Below are 21,964 nucleotides of genomic sequence, written 5' to 3' on the forward strand. Positions count from 1 at the left end.
ATTCAGAAAGTTCTCTAAAATAGCCTGTCTGAACTCTCTCTTTAATAAGAATCAAACGCTCCGGTCATGATTTCATCTTGTAAAAGGCCCATTTTCAGTAAAGGCCCTTTCTCACCAAGTCCATTATTTTTGTCCAAATAACGAGGAAGAAAAAAAAATAAGAGAACATGTCTTGTTTATGACGCAGGTTCACACCAGTTGTGAAATATCATTGAGTCGCAATCAGTCAATTATTTATTCAAAACTGGTTAACAGATGCAAAAATCAAACCCATCTACCTGGGACACTACCACTGACACTGACGCTGACAGGTCTATGGGTTCATTGTGTGAATCAATTCATTCATTTCTCTCTGCCTGTTTTTTACGTTTGCAATGCATCAGTGCAGCAAGGTATCAATTTAGCCTATGTAATCACATCCCACCAGAGCTAGGCTACATGTCGCTCTCGCCATTCAAACTTGTAGTCCATGTTATATTCATTCAGCAGGCAAGAGGTTTGATCAATGCTTTTCTCCTCGCATAGGCCTAGTATATCGTTTTTAAAACAGCTCGAAATAAGTTTCAAAATACACTACAGTACAAAGGTTTGGGGTCACTTAGAAAATGTCCTTGTTTTCCATGAAAACATACATAAACTGAGTAGCAAAATGAATAGGAAATATAGTCAAGATGTTGACATGGTTATAAATAATGATTTATCTGAAATAATTATTGTGTCCTTCAAACTTGGCTTTCGTCAAAGAATCTTCCATTTGCAGCAATTACAGCCTTGCAGACATTTGCCATTCTAGTTGTCAATTTGTTGAACTAATCTGAAGAGATTTCACCCCATGCTTCCTGAAGCACCTCCCACAAGTTGGCTTGGCTTGATGGACACTTCTTAAGTACCATACGGACAAGCTGCTCCCACAACAGTCAATAGGGTTGAGATCCAGTGACTGGCTACTCCATTACAGACAGAATACCAGCTGACTGTTCTTCCCTAAATAGTTCTTGCATAGTTTGGAGCTGTGCTTTGGGTCATTGTCCTGTTGTAGGAGGAAATTGCCTCTAATTAAGCACATTCCACAGGGTATGGCATGGCGTTGCAAAATGGAGTGATAGTCTTCCTTCTTCAAGATACCTTTTACCCTGTACAATTATCCCACTTTACCACCCCCAAAGCACCCCTAGACCATCACATTGCCTCCATCATGACAGATGGCGTCAAGCACTCCTCCAGCATCTTTTCATTTGTTCTGCATCCCACGAATGTTCTTTGGGATCCAAACACCTAAAACTTAGATTAGTCTGTCCACAACACTTTTTTCCAATCTTCCTCTGTCCAGTTTGTGTTCTTTTGCCTACCTTTTATTTTTATTGGCCAGTCAGAGATATGGCTTTCTCTTTGCAACTCTGTCAAGAAGGCTAGCATCCCAGAGTCATATCTTCACTGCTGATGTGGGTACTATTTAATGAAGCTGCCAGTTGAGGACTTGTGAGGCGTCTGTTTCTCAAACTAGACATGAATGTACTTGTCTTCTTGCTCAGTTGTGCACCAGGGCCTCCCACTCCTCTTTCTATTCTGGTTAGAGACAGTTAGCGCTGTTCTGTTAAGAGAGATTTATTTTATTCCTTTATTTAAATACGCAAGTAAATTAAGAAGAAATTCTTATTTTCAATGAAGGCCTGGGAACAGTGATTTAACTGCCTTGTTCAGGGGCAGAACGACAGATTTTTACCTTGTCAGCTCGGGGATTCGATCTTGCAACCTTTCGGTTACTAGTCCAATGCTCTAACCACTAGGCTACCTGCCGCCCCAGTACAGAGTTGTACGAGATCTTCAGTTTCTTGGCAATTTCTCGCATGGAGTAGCCTTAATTTCTCAGAACAAGGACAGACTGACGAGTTTCAGAAGAAAGTCCTTTGTTTCTGGCCATGTTGAGGCTGTTTTTTTATTTATTTCACCTTTATTTAACCAGGTAAGCTAGTTGAGAACAAGTTCTCATTTGCAACTGCGACCTGGCCAAGATAAAGCAAAGCAGTGTGACAGAGACAGAGTAAACAAGCCAATAACACAATAACAGTCAATGACACAGTAGGACAAAGTCTATATACAGTGTGTGCAAAAGGCATGAGGAGGTAGGCAATAAATAGGCCATAGGAGCTAATAATTACAATTTAGCAGATTAACACTGGAGTGATAAATGAGCAGATGATGATGTGCAAGTAGAGATACTGGTGTGCAAAAGAGCAGAAAAGTACATAAAATAAAAACAGTATGGGGATGAGGTAGGTAGATTGGGTGGGCTATTTAAAGATGGACTATGTACAGCTGTAGCGATCGGTTAGCTGCTCAGATAGTTGATGTTTAAACTTGGTGAAGGAAATAAGTCTCCAACTTCAGACATTTTTGCAATTCGTTCCAGTCACTGGCAGCAGAGAACTGGAAGGAAAGGCGGCCAAACAAGGTGTTGGCTTTGGGGATGTTCAGTGAGATATACCTGCTGGAACGTGTGCTACGGGTGGGTGTTGTTATCGTGACCAGTGAACTGAGTTAAGGCGGAGCTTTACCTAGCATAGACTTATAGATCACCTGGAGCCAGTGGGTCTGGCGACGAATATGTAGCGAGGGCCAGCCGACTAGAGCATACAGGTCGCAGTGGTGGGTGGTATAAGGTGATTTGGTAACAAAACGGATGGCACTGTGATAGACTGCATCCAGTATGCTGAGTAGAGTGTTGGAAGCTATTTTGTAGATGACATCGCCGAAGTCGAGGATCGGTAGGATAGTCAGTTTTACTAGGGTAAGTTTTGCGGCGTGAGTGAAGGAGGCTTTGTTGCGAAATAGAAAGCCGATTCTAGATTTGATTTTGGATTGGAGATGTTTAATATGAGTCTGGAAGGAGAGTTTACAGTCTAGCCTAGGTATTTATAGTTGTCCACATATTCTAGGTTGGAACCGTCCAGGGTGATGATGCTAGTCGGGCGGGTGGGTGCGGGCAGCGAACGGTTGAAAAGCATGCATTTGGTTTTACTAGTGTTTAAGAGCAGTTGGAGGCCACGGAAGGAGTGTTGTATGGCATTTGGAGGTCAGTTAGCACAGTGTCCAAGGAAGGGCCAGATGTATACAGAATGGTGTTGTCTGCGTAGAGGTGGATCAGGGAATCTCCCGCAGCAAGAGAGACATCTTTGATATATACAGAGAAAAGAGTCGGCCCGAGAATTGAACCCTGTGGTACCCCCATAGAGACAGCCAGAGGTCCGGACAACATGCACTCCGATTTGACACACTGAACTCTTATCAGAAAAGTAGTTTGTGAACCAGGCGAGGCAGTCATTAGATAAACCAAGGCTATTGAGTCTGCCGATCAGAATACGGTGACTGACAGAGTCGAAAGCCTTGGCCAGGTCGATGAAGACGGCTGCACAGTATTGTCTTTTATCGATGGCGGTTATGATATTGTTTAGTACCTTGAGCATGGCTGAGGTGCACCTGTGACCAGCTCAAAAACCGGATTGCACAGCGGAGAAGGTGCGGTGGGATTTGAAATGGTCAGTGATCTGTTTATTAACCTGGCTTTCGAAGACTTTAGATAGGTAGGGCAGGGCAGGATGGATATAGGTCTGTAACAGTTTGGGTCTAGGGTGTCACACCCTTTGAAGAGAGGGATGACAGCGGCAGCTTTCCAATCTTTAGGGTTCTCGGACGATATGAAAGAGAGGTTGAACAGGCTGGTAATAGGGGTTGCAACAAGGGCGGCAGATAGTTTTAGAAAGAGAGGGTCCAGATTGTCTAGCCCAGCTGATTTGTACGGGTCCAGGTTTTGCAGCTCTTTCAGAACATCTGCTGTCTGGATTTGGGTGAAGGAGAAGCTGGGGAGGCTTGGGCGAGTAGCTGCGGGGGAGGCAGAGCTGTTGGCCGGGGTTGGAGTAGCCAGGAGGAAGGCTTTGGCCAGTCGTTGAGAAATGCTTATTGAAATTTTCGATCATCATGGATTTATCAGTGGTGACCGTGTTACCTAGCCTCAGTGCAGTGGGCAGCTGGGAGGAGGTGCTCTTATTCTCCATGGAATTTACAGTGTCCCAAAACTTTTTGGAGTTAGAGCTACAGGATGTGAATTTCTGCTTGACAAAGCTAGCCTTTGCTTTCCTGACTTCCCTGAACAGTTGCATATCGTGGGGACTATTCGATGCTATTCCAGTCCGCCACAGGATGTTTTTGTGCTGGTCAAGGGCAGTGAGGTCTGGAGTGAACCAAGGGCTATATCTGTTCTTAGTTCTGCATTTTCTGAACGGGGCATGCTTATCTAAGATGGTGAGGAAATTACTTTTAAAGAATGACCAGGAATCCCCGACCGACGGGATGAGGTCAATATCCTTCCAGGATACCCAGGCCAGGTCGATTTGAAAGGCCTGCTCGCAGAAGTGTTATAGGGAGCATTTGACAGTGTCGAGGGATGGTCATTTGACCGCGGACCCATAGCGGATACAGGCAATGAGGCAGTGATCGCTGAGATCCTGATTGAAAACAGCAGACGTGTATTTGGACAGCAAGTTGGTCAGGATAATGTCTGTGAGGGTGCCCATGTTTACATGTTTATGGATTTAGGGGTGTACCTGGTGGGTTCCTTGATGATTTGTGTGAGATTGAGGGCATCTAGCTTAGATTGTAGGACTGCCGGGGTGTTAAGCATATCCCAGTTTAGGTCACCTAACAGAACGAACTCTGAAGCTAGATGGGGGGGGGCGATCAATTCACAAATGGTGTCCGGGCACAGCTGGGGAGCGGAGGGGGTCGATAGCAGGCGGCAACAGTGAGAGACTTATTTCTGGAAAGGTTAATTTTTTAAAGTTAGAAGTTCAAACTGTTTGGGTATGGAAAGTAAGCCTGCAAAGTTCTGTCATACTCCTCCCCCTTTGGCAGTTCTATCTTGACGGAAAATGTTGTAGCTGGGTATGGAAATCTCGGGATTGTTGGTGGCCTTCCTAAGCCAGGAGTCAGACACGGCAAGAACATCAGGGTTGGCGGAGTGTGCTAAAGCAGTGAGTAAAACAAACTTATGGAGGAGGCTTCTGATGTTGACATGCATGAAACCAAGGTTTTTCCGATCACAGAAGTCAACAAATGAGGGTGCCTGGGGACACGCAGGGCCTGGGTTTACCTCCACATCACCGGAGGAACAGAGGAGGAGTAGGATGAGGGTACAGCTAAAGTCTATCAAAACTGGTCGCCTAGAGCATTGGGGACAAAGAATAAAAGGAGCAGATTTCTGGGCGTGGTAAAATAGATTCAGGGCATAATGTGCAGACAGGGGTGTGGTGGGGTGCGGGTACAGCGGAGGTTAGCCCAGGCACTGACTGATGATAAGAGAGATTGTATCTCTGGATAAGCTGGTTATAATGGGTGAGGTCACCGCATGCGTGGGAGGTGGGACAAAGGAGATAGGGGTATAATGAGTGGAACTAGGGGCTCCATTGTAAACTAAAACAATGATAACTAATTGTTGAGGCTGTAATCGAACCCACAAATGCTCCAGATACTCAACTAGTCTAAAGAATTGCTTCTTTAAAAACAGAACAGTTTTCAGATGTGCTAACATAATTGCAAAATGGTTTTCTAATGATCAATTAACCTTTTAAAAGGATAAACTTGGATAAGCTAACACAAAGTGCAACTGGAACACAGGAGTGATAGTTGCTGATAACGCGCCTCTGTACGCCTATGTAGATATTCCATTCATCTTTTCCTGTGGCAGTCCTCATGAGAGCCAGTTTCATCATAGCGCTAGCTGGTTTTTGCGATTTCAAAGTTGTTGAAATGTTCCACATTGATTGACCTTCATGTCTTAAAGTAATGATGGACTGTCATTTCACTTTGCTTATTTGAGCTGTTCTTGCCATAATATGGACATGGTTCTTTTCCCAAATAGGGCTATCTTCTGTATACTACCCCTACCTTGTCACAACGCAACTGATTGGCTCAAACGCATTAAGTGGAAAGAAATTCCACAAGTAACTTTTAACAAGGCACACCTGTTAATTGAAATGCATTCTAGGTGACTACCTCATGAAGTCGGTTGAAAGAATGCCAAAAGTATGCAACGCTGTCAAGGCAAAGGGTGGCTACTTTGAAGAATCTCAAATATAAAACATACATTTGAATTTGTTTAACACTTTTTTGGTTACATGATTCCATGTGCTATTTCATAGTTTTGATGTATTCACTATTATTCTACAATGTAGAAAATAGTACAAATAAAGAAAAACCCTTGAATGAGTAGGTGTGTCCAAACTTTTGACTGTTACTGTATATATAGGCTACTCGTTCAAGAGCTAGAGAGAGGGGGAATAGAGTGGCCAGTGGAGATGCATGAATTACACAAGAAGGGAACACTGAAGAAGGCAGAGAGGTGTCAGTTAGAAGATAAATAATATATGAAATGCATCATTCGTATAGCCTATATAATAGACTACATATTATAGGCCTCCTAAAATTAATCTAGGCGACAACCTGTGCTATAGGCAAATGTAAAAGGCAACAAAAAAAATACATCTGCTTGATTGGTCCTTTTAAGTAGGTGGGTGTGCACGTATGCGCTCACAAATTCTCTATGTCCATTCAGAAAGTTTCCTAAAATAGGAATAGCCTGTCTGGACTCTAATCAGACAAAAAAAAGTGTCTTGTTGCAAGGTCAGCATATGTGTGAGGAATAACAACAGGTGCCAATTTCCTCTCTTATTAAATGGGGTACAACTAAATGAAACATAGCCAAGCTCCTTAAATGATTCATCCTATAGGATGCATAGCTTATATCCTCATAATTTCAGTCTAATGGTAATAGTGAAGTTGCAGAGAAAAGCCATGTATCTTTTGAGTCTGATCTGCGCCAATCCTCCCCACACCGGTTGTTTGTGGCCGTGTACATTGGCCTGGCCAATGTACAATGGCTTGGCCGTAACCGCAAATTCCAAGACCATCACAGCCCGACTTTCAATTTGAAATATGTCACTTTTCAAGCAGGTTAGCGTTTTTTGGTCATGAATCTTGTTCTGGAGGTAGCTCTGCAGGGGTCACGAGCTAGCACAGCCACAAAGTCATACATTCAGATTGTAAACCTAACCACACTGCTAACCCTAACGCCTTAAATTAAGACAAGTCTAATTTTTGTTTTCATACATTTTTACAATATAGCCAATTTTGACTTTGCTGCTGGCCTAAAGAGAAGAAAAAAAATCACTCAGTTCTGCCTCCAGAACAAGACTCTTGACAATAAACATCAACCAGTCTTTTTTAAAGCCAAGATTAATATTATTAAAGCCTGTAATTTCTCAGACAACAACCCAATGTTGTTTGAGTCATTGAGGTATCTGATGTTATCACTGACTCATCCTAGCCACTGAAAATCATATCGACACATTATCTTGGCCTATTCATGGATTACTGAACATGTTAACTGACCCCTTAACATCAAGTTTCTTTCCCAGGATATTAACAAATAAAACTAAAAATAGGCCTGGTAGAACATTCCCAGGATTCCCTCAAGAACAACTACATCCATTGAAAACTGTGCTGAGGTCAAAATATTCAATTTTCATAAAGAAAAAGCTCTCTTCCAGTCAATCTTCAAGTAGGCAGCATATTAACATGAAACTGTCAACAACATCATTATGCTTCTGTACTCCAATGTATCACTCCTGTCCTTTAAAGGTTCAGGGTCGTTCCATTTCATTACGGCAAGCCATGACACCCACCATCTCAGATTGTTCTAAAATCATTTCTGTAATTTAAAAAAGATAAGATTATCATTCCTGCAACATTATTTTGTTTAAATATAATTTTATCTCTGAGAAATTAAGCTAATTGATTGCACTCAAATTGGGCATTTTAATTTATAGTAATCAATAAATATACTACCTAATGTAACCGATGTGAAATGGCTAGCTAGTTAGCGGGGTGCGCGCTAATAGCATTTCAATCGGTGACGTCACTCCCTCTGAGACCTTGAAGTAGTTGTTCTTCACCTTGCTCTGCAAGGGTGCGGCTTTTGTGGAGCAATGGGTAACGATGCTTTGAGGCTGGCTTTTGTCGATGTGTGCAGAGGGTCCCTGGTTCGAGCCCAGGTAGGGGCGAGGAGAGGGACGGAAGCTAAACTGTTATGCTAACATCCGATTTGGACCAATTTTTTTCTAACAATAAGTAAGACATGAGGAAGACATGCCAAAAAGCCACCCACGGACCCCCCACACCAATGAGCATACAGTTCTTTATGTTTGACAAATTGTATGGATCTGCGGTTCAGCGTATTGTTTCTTCATTCTATGTAATGTATTCTCAGTGAATTTGGTGACGTTTTTCTCCCCCGTTCATGGAAATTAGTCATTAAAGTTGTTAGGTTTATGTCCCATCCTACATTCTGATAAAACCGGTTCAAACCACTAGATGGCGATGTTCCTGCTATTAGGTAGTATAATTTTCTACATATTGGTTTCCTTAGCCTGTAAGCAGTTCATGGACAATGTATGACAGCAACCCATGCTTTGGTTTGTTTACCTGACCACTTCTGCCTGTGCCCTACAACTCATCCAGAACGCCGCAGCCCGTCTGGTGTTCAACCTTCCCAAGTTCTCTCACGTCACCCCGCTCCTCCGCTCTCTCCACTGGCTTCCAGTTGAAGCTCGCATCCGCTACAAGACCATGGTGCTTGCCTACGGAGCTGTGAGGGGAACGGCACCGCAGTACCTCCAGGCTCTGATCAGGCCCTACACCCAAACAAGGGCACTGCGTTCATCCACCTCTGGCCTGCTCGCCTCCCTACCACTGAGGAAGTACAGTTCCCGCTCAGCCCAGTCAAAACTGTTCGCTGCTCTGGCCCCCCAATGGTGGATCAAACTCCCTCACGACGCCAGGACAGCGGAGTCAATCACCACCTTCCGGAGACACCTGAAACCCCACCTCTTTAAGGAATACCTAGGATAGGATAAAGTAATCCTTCTCACCCCCCCCTTAAATGATTTAGATGCACTATTGTAAAGTGGCTGTTCCACTGGATGTCATAAGGTGAATTCACCAATTTGTAAGTCGCTCTGGATAAGAGCGTCTGCCAAATGACTTAAATGTAATGTAAATGTACTTCAATTTTTTGCATTTGTTGCACAAATCCAATGCAAGTCAATGGTACCTTTATTAGCATTTTCACACTTCATATCCAAATCATCATTGAGTTACACAATCAATTGTTTTATACTTTAGGGTGATTTGGACATAAAGTGTGAAAATGCTAATATAGGTACCATTGACTGGCGTTAGATTTGTGCCACAAATGCTAGAAAGTTAGCATTCGAAACAGTGGACAACAAAACCAAAGCATGGATTTCTGTCAACCTTGTCCATAGATTGAATACAGGGTAAGGAAACCAAAATGTCCTTTTGTAACCTGGAACAGCACCATCGAGTGGTCAACACCTGGTAATTTCAGGATGTAGGATGGGACATAAACCTAACTTCAATGACTCCTTTATCTGAACAGGAAGATTTTTTAAAATTATTTTTATTTTTTTAATCACAAAAATCACTGGGAATACATCATGTAGGATGAACAAACAATACCTTGCCACAGCTCCATACTACTTGTCAGACAGAGAACTGATACTAATATAGTCGTTGTTGGGTGTATCCATGTGGTGGCTTTTGACAATTTCTTTGGATTCCTCATGTCTAACTCATCGCTAGAAAAAAAAAGTTTGGTCCAAATCAGATGTTTGGTACTATATTTATTGAATATTACATGAATCCTATCAATTAAAATGGTACATTTGCAATCGATTATCTAAATTTCTCAGAGATCAAATTATATTTCAGTAAAATCTTACCTCATTTGCACACACTGTATATAGACTTTTTATATTGTGTTATTGACTGTATGTTTGTTTATTCCATGTGTAACTCTGTGTTGTTGTTGTTTGTGTCACACTGCTTTGCGTATCTTGGCCAGGTCGCAATTGTAAATGAGAACTTGTTCTCAACTAGCGTACCTGGTAAAATAAAGGTGAGAAAAATATATAATAATAATAATAATGTTACAGGAATGCTAATGTTTTCTGCTCCTAACAATAGAAACAATATCAGGGCAATCTGAGATGGTGGGTGTCAAAATCCCCTTTCTTGGGCTTTTTGAGGTGGAATGACCCTTCAATAATAATTTTTGAGAGAGGAGCAGGAAAAACCCTAGAAATCAATCCAGTCTATACATGTCATTACAGTTCAATTACCCAAAGTAGCTCTAGGTAGCTTATAGCATGACCAAGGAAATGCAAAGCCAATGCAGGCCTCGACTAATTGTGAAAAATCATTTATGGATGTAAACATCAACAGAAAAAGATACAGAATGGAATCCAAGCTTATCAAAAAACTATAAAAACATTGAAGAAAATACAGTAGCGGAAAGCAAAGGATGTTTTGTGTAAGCACAATATTATTGAGCATCCCTTTCTATTCATCAAAGTGAGTGAGCTTCCATGACAACAGTCCCTGCCTATTGGTCCTGTGTGGCTCAGTTGGTAGGGCATTGCATTTGCAATGCCAGGGTTGTGGGTTTGATTTCCACGGGGAACCAGTAAAAATGAAAATGTATCCACTCACTACTGTAAGTCGCTCTGGATAAGAGCGTCTGCTAAATGACAAATGTTTATGTAAACAAGACCACGGGATGTAGGCTACAAAGGTACATCAGTTCAAATGTAGCTCGCAATTCTTAGATCAAACCCTGCCTGGATGTAAAGACAAGTAATCAATAAAAAGCATTGCAATTAATCATGCCAGTAAATTAACACCAGCGGAGAGCAATTACATTATGCGCTCATCTTCCTCTGATCACAAGTCACAACCATATTGCATAGTGGCGGTAATGCTGCAATCCTATTCGCTACATGTTCACTAGTGAGGAACGTCATTTTCAGAGGGTCAAAACTCACATCCATCACCTTCACAATTCCTACTGCTCATCATCCAGCCCCAACAATAGGATCTAACTTATTCATGTAGATACATAATAAGGTGCCTGAAAATCCTCCACTACTGGTGGTAGTGGAGTGAATTGTCCCCTGATAATATAGATGTGTTACTGTTTAATTAACAGCTTTTTCTGTATGTTCTGTGTGTAGTCCATGATGGGGCTTTGGAAATAAGCATGCAAAGTATTGGATATTAGGCTACTGCTCAGACCTAGGATTTCATATGAATAGAAAGAATGTCAAGAAGAAGAAATGACCTTCATTCATCTTTGGATGTTGCCATATTTCATTTTTTTTGGACATATGATGCACATGGAATTCTTAAAGAGCCTTTTGTGTGTTCTAGCCACTTGACAAAAATATGTAATTCAATCTCTCCATCATGACTCACCTTAAACAAATATGAAATAAAGTAGGAAGTTGGATATCCTTCTGTTGGGTGGCAAATATGTACCAGTGCAATGGCAAATACTCAAATTATACTAACTGTGATTTTGGCATGATCGAGCAAAGCCAATGTACATAATCGCACAATAGGGACAACCAATGGTGTTCTATTATATATGGGGTAAATTATGTCTATGGTTACTGAGAAGTAGATGCTTGTTCCCTTAAGCCATGTGCCATTTTTTCCAACCACGACACTGATGTTATTATGGCAACGTTGGAATAGGATTTTTAGATGTCAAAATGCACAGAACACTTCTCACCTCAGTGCACAATGCAGTTAGAGAAGAAGCTTTGAAAATTGGCTGTCCATCTTACCATATACGCGCACCCATCCTTGTTGCTGACATAAAGAATCCCGCAGGATTCGGTCCACCAATGGATCCAAGGAAAGAAGTCCACCATGAAGAGAATCCACGTCGCCTGTGACTAAGTCGGTCTGCATACTAGAATCACCTTTCCAATAACTTCCAAGTAGAAACTGTGTCCAAATCGGAAAGTCCACGACGTAACGTTAATCGTCAAAAGGAAGCAATGACATTAGCTACTTAATTTAACTGCTGGTGAGTTAGCTTTATGTCAAAACATTGCAGTTTAACCGGGCTAAGTTTTCTCGCGTTTACTAGCTCGCGCTAGCTATTTCATTGTTTGGTATAAACTAGCGTTCCAGCTAGTTAGACGAAAGCCCTACCATCATGTTTTCTTTCATACTACTTACTGCGGGCTAGCAATCAACATTGTATTGCAGTCTAGTGGTAACAATAACAGTTTTTAGTTACACTGTTGACATTGTCGCCAACGGTCTTGTTCCCATATCCTCCTTACCCAGCGATCAGAGGTAGAGTGCTGCTCCAACAGGACCACGCGCAGAAAAAGTCCCGAACGTCTAGTACTATCCCCTTGTTATTCCAAGCAAATGTGTAGGTAGCCAAATAAGTTTGTGTAGCCGTGACGTCACTGATTCGCCCATTCTTGAATTCAGGAACCGGTACTCACGAGGTTAGGTTTCTCTTCCATCTTCCATGGGGGTCACATTTATTATCCAAACCCAAATTTCCACTTCTATCGCATGCCAGCGCAAGATTATTGGGATCCAGGAGAGAGCAGAGGATCACAGAGCCAATCGTTTACGCATGGGTTCAAGGCAAAGGGGTGTGCCCTGCTGTGTCAGATTCCACATGAACAAGAGTAAGAACAATATTTAGAAGCGTCTATGATGTGCATATATTATGAACAGATTTTTTTGTAAATTATTAGAAATCTTTGAAATACAGACTCCAGCAATGGGGACACACTTGAATTGTATTAACATTGCAAATATAGGTCTGATGTAGGCTGCAATTGAATATACTATTTCACTAATAAAAACATAATGGTGCAGCAACTAATTTTCTATTTGATACATTGAATTTATACCTAGCTAATTGTCTTATTTGAATACCATTTAAAATATACAAAGTTGTCTTCAAGTGAGTGAATTAAACTACCATACCTCAATTATGTTATTGCTAGTTTTATCATTTATATCATCAATAGATTACATACTACTTTCAGCATGTCTTATACATGCTTATATCAACTATGTATATAAACCATTGGTTTATGTCTTTTCACTCAGACTTCTCACAACACCAAACTGTGTACTATGTCTCCCCACTGTGGTAAGTATAGTTTGTTGAGAATTCCACCTCAAAATCATAACCCCAGTCATTAACCCAGTCATCTGTTAACTTGCAAAGACAATGCACACATGATAAATTATGGTGGTTCTAATATTTTATTATTTAAAATATTTTGATAGTACATGCAATGGTCGACAAATTCCACTTTGGTCAGTTTAACCATTTTAGACCTTCTCTGGGCCCATATTTGATTGTGACACTTTATTTATCTTCAGTTTTTGCTTGCTTTAGATGTGACTTCAGCTGCAAATAGAAATAAAAATGCATCACTCTCAAGTCATAACACATCCAGGATGCATAATGTGCTGTGTAGATAAGGAAAATAAACAAATGAGATAGACTTGAAATACGATCCTGCACAAAATCATTTGATAGTCATACTCACGTTGAGTCGTGAGCTTAGACAGAATGGGGATAATAATGTCCTCAAGATGTCTCCTCTGCTCAATGAAGTCTTGGATAGATGGGTTCTTGGCATTCTGGATCCAATCCGACTTTACTGAGCAGGTGTTTGTACATATGATCTAGGTAGAGAGAAAAAAAAATGGAAAAAGGACAAGAGAGGGAGATGTCTACTGGGAGTATAATAGTTTATTGAGTTAATGTAATTGTGTTACCTTATCCTCCTTGTTGAGTTTCCCTTGAACCTTCTCTGGGTCGGCAATGGTGTCTCTCACATGTGTTATGTAGGACTGCAAGTCCTGCTTAGCCTCTGGAGTGTAATAATGATGTTAATAATGATGTTTTTACATGCAGCACATGCTATGAAAGGAAGTGCATCTCATATATCCCATCTATCTCTCACACACGCACACGCACACACACACACACTGGCCTCATCCAGAAGCTTATACAAGTGCCTGACTCTCATATTTTCATTCTATCTCACCTGCCCAAGTAAGATATTCTGCACAATCCATTTTAGAATAACGGGAGGCAACTTCCATGGCTCTCTCCCTGCGGAAGTTCTTCGCCTGCAAGTCGGCACCAAGTTCCACCAAAGTTTTCACTGTCTCAAGCTGGCCCCAGAGGGCTGCACAATGCAGTGGGGAATAACCTGTTTTTGAAAATCAAAATGGCCATGGTATTGTGTATTATTACTAGAGATGTGATCCTTTGATGTTTAACAAGTGTGTGTGTGTGTGTGTGTGTGTGTGTGTGTGTGTGTGTGTGTGTGTGTGTGTGTGTGTGTGTGTGTGTGTGTGTGTGTGTGTGTGTGCGCGCGCGCGCCAAGTAGTCTAGTTCCAATTCTATTGTTGGAACTTGGAACACCTACCTCTTGCAGTACACTCGTTAACATGAGCTCCATGCTTCAAAAGTTCCCGCACGGTGGTGCTTCTTCCGAGCATACATGCTATGAAAAGTGCATTTCTACCCATTTCATCCTTTTCCCAGAACAAATCCTCTGGTGGCTCTTCATTGCCAGAAAGGCACTCGTTTTCCAAATGTTTTTGTAGACCTTCGATGTCTCCAGTCAAAGCATAGTGAAATACAGCATTTTCTTCAATTGACTGCATTGTTCTGGTATAGCGTAGTATGCTGTGGTTCATTGGCAAAGTAATTTTGCCAGATAAATAAAGTACACGTATTGTTTCCATGGATACAAGGGTCACTCCTTTTCCCTTCCCTGCTAACACCAATCCTTAAAAGAAAAGGAAACGATGACTACATGTATTGTCTTTTTGTAATTTGATTGGTGTGGAAAGTACAACGTTATATACACACAAAAAAAGACGTGGAAAGTGTATAATCCCCACAAACATTTACTCATTCTTGTGTTTTCCTGTGCAATGCGCACATCGGAACTATGTGCTAGTGGAATACCAGCCAATAATCGTTCCGAGGGGGGACCTTGCGCTGAAATACACAACAATGCACATTTCCTGTCGATTGTAATTTTATGGAATGTCTAAAGAAAGCGTAGCTTGTGATTCTGCAATGTAGCTTTTGAAATATTGGCGATCTGTCACTTTGCTAGACGTTCGAATGGAAATATAAGGTAAGTATTTGTTTTCGACCTGCATCTTTTCTTGATCCAGTAACGATAGCATTTCTCCATGGAAAATATTTGTGGTTAGCTAACCTAGCCAGACCGTTAGCTCTAGCAAGGAGGCGGCTAGCTAACGTTAGCTGCTTTCCTGAAAGTTGGCTAGAATAGCCAGCTAGCTTGCTAAATGCTAACATTCGATGTTAACATTCGAGATATATTTTATTTATTTTTAGAATTAAATGCAGTCTGCTAGCTACATATCCCTCTAAATATAACAATTAGCTAGCTAGTAATCGTCAGTTATTTCCTAGCTTAGTTTGAGTCTTTGTCTAATAGTAGCTTGTTTTTCTAGCTAGTTTGTTAGCTACAGTAGTTAGATTTCAATTCCATCTGGATCATCAGTACCTAGCTATTAGCCTATCGGCCTGTTAACTGGTCAGCTATCTACCAAGACATTTCGAATAGGGTACACATTTTTCTAGCTAGTTGTCATAACTAGTCATTACTTGCATATCATGGTGACCTCAATATGGGAAACAGTGTGTTTTTCCGTCTGTATGTTACAGTAGTAGTGGCTTGTGTGGACCAACATCCCTCCTTATAATAAATTGGAACTCATCCCTCCTTTGTTTTTCCATTCACAAAGGTTGGCAAAAAGTTGTGGGACCAAAGGTTGTTTTTCTGTGCATGGACGGAAAGCCAATGCGCAGGTATGTGATGATTTGAGCTTTTTTTGTGTGGCGTAAATATTTATATCTCATTCAGTTAAAAAATTAATGCTCATCCTTTGACCTCCAATGACAATTGTGTCCTCGCTTAGTTAATCATTCTTCATGACAAATTATAGAAATTGCAGAGTGGCTGTTTTTTATTATTATGTAGGCTAGGTTTGCTGGAAATCGTCAAATCAACATGTATAAAAATGTAATCAAAATGAATGGGGGTTGAGTTCTGTATGCTTCTATTATATAAGTGGAGTAGGATGCTTCACCTATGATTATTTTGAAATTACCCCAAACCAGCGAGGTGTCTTGGGGCTGGTTAGACAAGTTTTTCTCAACTCAACAATGTACATCACATCAATGGAGTTGAGTGGAAACGAATGTGGCTGGTCTGAACCTCCGACTACATCAAGTCGCTGTCAGTCGATACTTATAAAATATATATTTCTTAAACCCTTGTGGTGCCCCTATGTTTGTCTTCTGTAGCTGCTTGCCTTTCAATGTTTGCTGAAATCCATACTTTTTAAATAAAACTTTCATCAAATGCAACCACTGGCTGTTTCCTCCTATCAACTGACAGCAACTCCATGTAGTCGGATGTACACGCCACCGACAGTCGTTGCAGCCCAACTCCACAGAGATGAGAAACCCAGCTAGGGGTTGGTGTAACTGGGAGTGCTAGGCCTGTAGCTAGTATCACTTGCATCAATACCCAAATAGCTGTGGCGCCATGTTTCAAGGCCAATTTGAGTCTTTGTGGTTTGACAAATTCATCCATGTAGAATCAAAGAAAGACCTTATTTAGGCCGGTAAGTATTGATGTACCTTGGACCTCGTGTAAAACTAGACTTGAAAGACAGTCCTCATTTGTTCTGTGTAATAGCTTATGCTCCATTTACATAGTGTAGGAGGTCAGAGAAAGTTTCCTGTTGCCACTGCAAATTGAGCTATAATTGGAGGAGTTGATTACTGTTTGGCAACAAGAATTGCTCAGGCAGTTGCTCGGGGGGTAACAGATGCTAGCTGAAGAGGCCTTGGATTGCACTGTAGACATTGTAAGTCATAGCCTAGTTGAAAGGGGATGTTTCTGTCTTGGTACTTGGTTCTTTCACATATAGACCTCAACTGTCCTTAGTTCAGACATAGCTGATGTCTGTTTAGCTAAGGAATTAGACTATTATGTCAACTTTGATTCTGGTTCCCACCAATACCAACATTAACAGTACCAACAAGACCAATTATTAACTTTGTTTAGGTTTTGTGGTGGCTGTTTTTTATGATAAATCAGTGTTGAATTGTGGATGTTTATCCCTGATCTCTGGCTTTATGTGTCTGTTCTGCAGGGGTACAAGTGCACGCCCAGACAATACCGGAATGGACATCACCGCACGCTGCACACTGGGTGACCCCAACAAGCTCCCGGAGGGTGTGCCCCAGCCGGCACGCATGCCCTATGTGTCGGACAAGCACCCTCGCCAGACGTTAGAGGTCATCAATCTGCTACGCAAGCACAGGGAACTGTGTGATGTCGTGTTGGTGGTTGGCGCTAAAAAGATATATGCCCACAGGGTGATCCTGTCGGCCTGCAGCCCTTACTTCAGGGCCATGTTCACAGGCGAGCTGGCTGAGAGTCGGCAGACTGAGGTTGTGATCCGGGACATTGACGAGCGGGCCATGGAGCTTCTCATTGACTTTGCCTACACTTCGCAGGTTACTGTAGAGGAGGGCAACGTGCAGACGCTGCTGCCCGCCGCTTGTCTGTTACAACTGGCTGAGATTCAGGAGGCTTGCTGCGAGTTTCTCAAGCGTCAGTTGGACCCCTCCAATTGCCTGGGTATCCGTGCATTTGCTGACACCCACTCCTGCCGCGAGCTGCTGAGGATAGCTGACAAGTTTACACAGCACAACTTTCAAGAGGTGAGGTGGTCTCTCTTTTTCATACATGTGAGTCTGTGCACTCACTCTCTGAGGCACAATCTTGAATCTGTTTATTTTATTATTTAGAAAATGTTGCTGGTCTTACCTCTGCTTATAAGAAGGACATTTTTGTTTTAGGATTAGTTAGTCACTTAGTTTAGCTATTAATTTGAAAATCCACACTGGTTACCCGTTAGTGAACTCCAGAGAAAGTCTCATTTTAGCCCCACTGTCTTTCTACATTGTCAAAAAAGAAAATCACACCCAGTTTAGTATTTCTATGAATTTAAATCCCCATGTTATTTATATCCTCAGGAAATAACTGCCGTTGATCTTTCAGAATGTTCAAATGTCAATTAGATGCTGCTGCCGGTTTAACTTTACTGCCTTTCCATTCATCATTCTATTGAGCACAGCCCCTGTCTTTTTTGTGGGCTTTTAACAGGTTTCAACTGGTGAAAGGATGACTGAAGTAATTTAGCTTACTTTACCCTCAGGTGATGGAGAGTGAGGAGTTCATGCTGCTTCCAGCCAACCAGCTGATAGACATTATCTCCAGCGATGAACTGAATGTGCGAAGTGAAGAGCAGGTTTTTAACGCAGTCATGGCCTGGGTCAAGTACAGCATTCAGGAGCGCCGGCCACAGCTGCCACAGGTGATAGCTGCTGTGTAAACACTTGATTATTTTATATCATGAGATAGAATGTTCTTTTCCATTACTCAAACTTTATACACATTTTAGTTTTAATTCATAAAGGAAATGTTAGACATAAGACTAGCGACAGTGTGAAACCGAAAGTGTGTTATTCCACCTGGTAAGTCATTGATTCAGGATATGTTTTCTGGTTGTAGGTCCTCCAGCATGTTCGTCTTCCTCTTCTGAGCCCTAAATTTCTGGTGGGAACGGTGGGATCAGACCCTCTCATCAAAAGTGATGAGGAGTGCAGAGACCTGGTTGATGAGGCAAAGAACTACCTCCTCTTGCCCCAAGAGCGACCTCTAATGCAAGGGCCAAGAACACGGCCCCGGAAGCCCATCCGGTGTGGAGAAGTGCTGTTTGCAGGTTAGTGTCTTAGAACTGTTTAACATTACAGCATTCTTTCAGTATGTGTGTCTGATCACATCTGCTTATAAAAGGTTTTCAAAATAACAGTCATGCCTAGTTTGGCCAACATGTTGTCCATTGAATATACAAAATATTCCAAAGGTTAGGGTTAGAAGAGACAAAGTCCTACAAAGTGTTTTATTTCCTCTTTCATATTCGAAGTTGGAGGGTGGTGCAGTGGGGATGCCATTTCCAGTGTGGAGCGATATGACCCACAGACCAACGAGTGGCGCATGGTGGCTTCCATGAGTAAGAGGCGCTGTGGAGTGGGGGTCAGTGTCCTTGATGATCTTCTCTATGCTGTCGGCGGCCATGACGGGTCCTCATATCTCAACAGTGTGGAAAGGTTAACATTTTTTTCCCTGTTTCTAAAACAATGTCCATGTGTCACCACCTCGTTAATGTTTATTTATAGGGCCTCATCCCAAATGGCACTATGTCCCCTACTGTATATAGTGCTCTGGTCAAGGTAGTGCACTAAATAGGAAATATTGGAACACCTGCCAGATCTTATCAAGAGGCTTATCTTCCTTCCATTGTTTAACCTCCTTATCTTACTGTACTGTACTGAAATCACTCCACAACAGGTATGACCCCAAGACCAATCAGTGGAGTAGTGATGTGGCTCCCACCAGCACGTGCAGGACCAGTGTGGGTGTGGCTGTCCTGGGAGGGTATCTGTACGCGGTAGGGGGCCAAGATGGAGTATCGTGTCTCAACATTGTTGAAAGGTGACTATACAGTGTGTTCTATCAAGCTGAGGTGAAGACAAATTATCTTGCAATACTAAAAGTATTATAATAAACATTTTTACATGCATCCTAAAATATCACAGAAAGCTGACTCCTCTAAGTAATCTGACTGTATGCATGATCTGTTGCAGATATGACCCCAAGGAGAACAAATGGACACGCGTGGCCTCGATGAGCACCAGGCGCCTGGGTGTAGCCGTGGCTGTACTGGGGGGCTTCCTCTATGCAGTGGGAGGCTCTGATGGCACGTCCCCTCTCAATACAGGTACATATGAATTACTTAGAAAACAGTACAGTAGCTTTCATTGGTCAGCACATCACTAAAAGGGTGTATACTACTTTATTTAGTTCTACTTATTTATTTCCCCCCCCCTCTAACCTTTGCATGTTTGCGTTGCTCTTTTGTGAGCACAGTGGAGAGGTACAATCCACAAGAGAACCGCTGGCACACCGTCTCTCCCATGGGCACCAGGAGGAAACACCTAGGCTGTGCAGTGTACCAGGACATGATCTACTCTGTAGGCGGTCGTGACGACACCACCGAGCTGAGCAGTGCCGAGCGCTACAACCCCAGGACCAACCAGTGGTCACCTGTTGTAGCTATGACTTCAAGACGTAGTGGGGTCAGTATGAATCTCTTACATTAGACTTTTGATTGGTTTGGGTCTTTTATTTTAGGGTAAGCAGGCAAAGTGTTAGACCTTTCGATCAAATCAGGTAATTTAATCAACTTTGTTGGGATGAACTAGATGAAGTGTGGAAGAATAGGAAATTAATCAAACGTTAGCTTTCACCTGTTGATGTTTGGAGCATTGGTTGTCTTGCAGGTTGGACTAGCGGTGGTAAATGGTCAGTTAATGGCTGTGGGTGGCTTTGATGGGACAACATATCTTAAAACAATAGAGGTCTATGATCCTGACGCTAACACATGGAGGTAGGTAACTGCATGCAAGAGGTTACTTAAGCTGTATTACCCTAAGAGTGCTTGTGTTGAACCGGAGAGAACCTGTTATTCATTTTCTTCTTGTCCTCCAGACTCTACGGTGGAATGAACTACAGGCGACTTGGAGGAGGGGTTGGTGTTATCAAAATGACTCACTGTGAATCCCACATATGGTAACGCCACCAGTTTAAAGGACTCACCGTCGCTTGTGCCTCTGAAAGAAACATTGTTTATCGTGCAAGGAAGGAAGACTATATTAACTTTAACTCATCCACAGCCGTGTAATTGGCAAGCCAAGGAAATGTCTTGAGTGACTACAAGATGTGTCAAGTCTGGAAGGCTTCTCATCTAGTAGTCTATGGTTCATCTCTCTATTCTGTACTTCCTGTATTATGACTTGACACGCCAAGCCAGCCAAGGCCAAGAGGAACCAACTGAATATGCCTGCATCAATCACATGAGGAACTATTATTTATGACATCACTGCGGCAAACACTTAATTTCCCCTTTTTCTGTTACTGAAATGGAATGATGCAGCTGCACTTTAGGATACAGTTCAGACTTTTGCTGTGTGACCTGTTATACTATACCAACATTGAGTTTACATTTAAATATTAAATGGGGCATGACGAAGAATCATCAAAGTGAACTGATGTTTAACTGAAAATGTAGGATGTGGTCGCATTGCTTCTCCTGATCTTCATTGTGAATAGTTTAACTTGTTAGGCAGTTGTTTGAATCTCCTCTAAATTGAATGCACTGTGATTATAATTATTTTAGAATATTTTATTTTTTGGCTGTTTTTATTGGAGGTAGACACTGAGCATAACCTGGAGTTCTATATTCACAACTGTGGGTCAATTGTTGGCCGACTAAGATGTTAGCACTGTGCTGCTTACACAATATTATACTGAGTATACCAAGTATTAAGAACACCTTCCTAATAATGAGTTGCACCATACCATGTTCGAAGGCACTTAAATGTTTTCTCTTTTCCACCATCAATGGCACACATACACTAACCATGTCTCACATCTTAAAAATCCTGTTTCCTCCCCCTCATCTATACTGATTGAAGTGGATTTAACAAGTGACACCAATAAGAGCTTGAACCTGGATTCACCTGGTCAGTATGTAAGGGAAAGATTAGGTGTTCTTAATGTTTTATATACTCAGTGTATATAACTGTTTCATACAAGATTGTTATTGTCCATTCAAGGCTGGATAACAGTTGATATTATTTTAGGAGCAACTCCTTGACACATGGCTTGTGCGTTTAACATTATATGACACATTTCTGAGACAGTCTTGCACTTTAATCTATTATAGATTATTCTTGAGGAATGAGTTGCATTGTGGTTAATCTAAAACACAGTAAGGAATAATAAACCGGTTGATGTATTATGCATTT

General features: G+C 41.8%; 3 protein-coding genes across 3 annotated transcripts in view; 1 reads left to right on the plus strand and 2 right to left on the minus strand.

Moving 5' to 3' along the window:
• Positions 1-12,478, minus strand: part of LOC135558679 (ras GTPase-activating protein nGAP-like) — a 90,659-nt gene extending 78,181 nt beyond the window's left edge. The window contains exon 1 of the mRNA XM_064992705.1: positions 11,760-12,478. Within this exon, the coding sequence (XP_064848777.1) occupies positions 11,760-11,886 (127 nt within the window). The 5' untranslated portion in view covers positions 11,887-12,478. The remainder of the gene's footprint in view (positions 1-11,759) is intronic.
• A 721-nt stretch (positions 12,479-13,199) lies between these two features.
• Positions 13,200-14,906, minus strand: ankrd45 (ankyrin repeat domain 45). Its single transcript, XM_064992712.1, has 5 exons — positions 14,400-14,906; positions 14,013-14,180; positions 13,741-13,835; positions 13,509-13,647; positions 13,200-13,366 (listed from the first exon to the last, which is right to left on the minus strand). The coding sequence occupies exons 1-5, from the start codon at positions 14,719-14,721 to the stop codon at positions 13,335-13,337; spliced, it is 756 nt and encodes a 251-aa protein (XP_064848784.1). The 5' UTR covers positions 14,722-14,906; the 3' UTR covers positions 13,200-13,334.
• Positions 14,907-14,962: 56 nt separating this feature from the next.
• On the plus strand, positions 14,963-21,959 carry LOC135558681 (kelch-like protein 20). Its single transcript, XM_064992709.1, has 11 exons — positions 14,963-15,122; positions 15,760-15,823; positions 17,179-17,752; positions 18,250-18,408; positions 18,606-18,816; positions 19,021-19,204; positions 19,446-19,589; positions 19,742-19,875; positions 20,025-20,233; positions 20,438-20,544; positions 20,646-21,959. Exons 2-11 carry the CDS (start codon positions 15,801-15,803, stop codon positions 20,728-20,730), a joined length of 1,830 nt encoding a protein of 609 aa, XP_064848781.1. The 5' UTR covers positions 14,963-15,122; positions 15,760-15,800; the 3' UTR covers positions 20,731-21,959.
• The last annotated feature ends 5 nt before the right edge of the window (positions 21,960-21,964 follow it).

This window comes from Oncorhynchus masou, chromosome 17 (assembly GCF_036934945.1).
Source record: "Oncorhynchus masou masou isolate Uvic2021 chromosome 17, UVic_Omas_1.1, whole genome shotgun sequence".
NCBI classification, from domain to species: Eukaryota; Metazoa; Chordata; class Actinopteri; order Salmoniformes; family Salmonidae; genus Oncorhynchus; species Oncorhynchus masou.